Genomic DNA, 2,500 nt, shown 5'->3' with positions numbered 1-2,500 from the left:
TACCACGGTAACCAAACACCAGCTCCAGAACCAGATCCTACACACACACACACACACACACACACACACACACACACACACACACACACACACACACACACACACACACACACACACACACACACACACACACACACACACACACACACACACACACATCAAACATGAGGGAGGCCAAGGACAGAGCCCTGGGGCACTCCAGATGAGACCAGGGAGGGCTGGAATCTTTAACACACACTGGATGAACTGAGGACATATACATGTATGTGTATTAGTAAAACCAGGGGGAGGTGAAAGTCTGATGACTGATGACTCGCAGATGACATCATCATTATTATTGTTATTACTATATACGTATTAGTGAGGCTGGGGTGTGAGAGTACGAGGACTGACATGTGAGGTGTAACTTTAAGTCCGAAGGAGGAGTGGAGTGGAGTGGAGTGGAGTGGAGTATGTGTGTGTCCTACCTCTATTGGCCTCTTCTTCTTGCCCACGCTGTTGGTGTGAAGCTTCTCCGGTAAGGGGAGCGCCCGACTTACTGGAGGCCTGAAAACACACACACACACATCACACACAGACAATTAATGAGGAGTGGCTTTAGGGTTTAGCAGGGTATGTATGTATGTGTGTGTGTGTTTGAGTAGACCCACCTTGAGCCTCTGACGAACAGAAATGAGGAGACATAAAACAAGAAGAGTTAGAGAGGTATCTCACGCGTGCACACACACACACACACACACACACACACACACACACACACACACACACACACACACACACACACACACACACACACACACACACACACACACACACACACACACACACACACACACACACACACACACACACACACAGACACAGACACACACACACACAGCCACACGCACACACAAGTGTGTATTAGATCACTTCTTGCATAGAACGACTTTACGGCGCTTACATGTCATCTGGGAAGAAAACAGTAGTAATTAACCCATGCAGACACTACAATACAGTCGTGGCGTCAACAATGATCGATTCGGCAATGCAATCCAATGCGGGGCATGGACGATCCAGAATCGATCGGGCAAGTTCCAGAATCGATCCAGCAATTTTTTTAAGTTTCAATTACTTCCATGGATATTTCGGGAGCAAATGAATGTTAAATTAAATAAAAGCACTTCAAAACATTGCAAGACTGATACAGACTGATACAGACTGATACAGAATACAGCCAATAAATTGTTGCTCAGTATCTGACTACTTGTATTGCCTCATCATGCCTGATTAAACATTTGCTTTGCTTTCAGTAGAATTGCAATGCATTGTAGAATTGAATCGGATCGGATCGGATCGGATCGGATCGTATAGAATCGAATCGAATTGAAACCTCCCGAATCGTGATCAAATCGGATCGTGAGGGCAGTGCCAATCCACACCACTACAGTACAGTGTGTGGTATTTTGAATGAGTGATGAGCGAGGCAAGGGTGAGCTGTATGCTAGCTGCTGGAGGTTTAGCCTGCAAGCTAAGTGGCCACTTGCCTGGTTAACACCAGACCTAATCACAAGTGAGATTCAGATCGAAATGATTGTGTAGAACTAAAGGCAGTATGGGAGTTCCCAGGCTAAGTGGCCACTAGGCTGGCTCTAATATCACACACACACTTCAAGACATGCACATGCATGTGTTTGTTTTTTTGTGTGTATACGTTTATATATATTTATATTTGTGTGTATACGTTTATATATATTTATATTTGTGTGTGTGTGTGTGTGTGTGTGTGTGTGTGTGTGTGTGTGTGTGTGTGTGTGTGTGTGTGTGTGTGTGTGTGTGTGTGTGTGTGTGTGTGTGTGTGTGTACGTGTGTACGTGTGTACATGTGTGTGTGTGTGAAAGATATCTTACCTGACTACACCCGTCCTGGTTAGTGAGCAGCAATGGAGAAAGACAGAGAACACATAAATCTACAGACACGCACGCACGCACACACACACACACACAAAGGCATACTTCTAACTTCAATAACAAACTAAAACAGAGAAATACAAAATGTGTGTGTGTGTGTGTGTGTGTGTGTGTGTGTGTGTGTGTGTGTGTGTGTGTGTGTGTGTGTGTGTGTGTGTGTGTGTGTGTGTGTGTGTGTGTGTGTGTGTGTGTGTGTGTACCTGTCATCAACAGCTGGTTCTTTGCTCTGCAGATGAGGCTTCACCCCCGTCATCACGCGGATGTTGCTGGCCAACGCCTTAATAACGTACACGCTCTCATTCTCCCTAGTCACGTCACTATCATAACCTGGACACACACACACAGACGCACAGACGCACACACACACACGACTTTTAGTAACATCACACACACGCACACACGTTAAGCTATAACGTACACGCTCTCATTCTCCCTAGTCATGTCACTATCATAACCTAGACACACAGACTCACAGACTCACACACACACATCCAGCCGCCCACCCACACACACACACACACACACACACACACACATACACACACACACAC

General features: G+C 45.8%; 1 protein-coding gene across 1 annotated transcript in view; it reads right to left on the bottom strand.

The window, feature by feature from the left end:
• Positions 1–2,500, bottom strand: part of eml5 (EMAP like 5) — a 49,205-nt gene that overhangs the window by 19,791 nt on the left and 26,914 nt on the right. The window contains exons 29-33 of the mRNA XM_063224115.1: positions 2,150–2,276; positions 1,890–1,904; positions 651–659; positions 468–546; positions 1–37 (exon numbers count right to left, since the gene is read on the bottom strand). The exon at positions 1–37 is cut by the window's left edge and continues 93 nt beyond it. Coding sequence (XP_063080185.1) covers positions 1–37; positions 468–546; positions 651–659; positions 1,890–1,904; positions 2,150–2,276 — 267 coding nt within the window. The remainder of the gene's footprint in view (positions 38–467; positions 547–650; positions 660–1,889; positions 1,905–2,149; positions 2,277–2,500) is intronic.

Source organism: Engraulis encrasicolus, chromosome 19 (assembly GCF_034702125.1).
Source record: "Engraulis encrasicolus isolate BLACKSEA-1 chromosome 19, IST_EnEncr_1.0, whole genome shotgun sequence".
NCBI classification, from domain to species: domain Eukaryota; kingdom Metazoa; phylum Chordata; class Actinopteri; order Clupeiformes; family Engraulidae; genus Engraulis; species Engraulis encrasicolus.
Note: the sequence above shows the minus strand (reverse complement) of the source record. Positions and strands in the feature narration are given on the sequence as shown.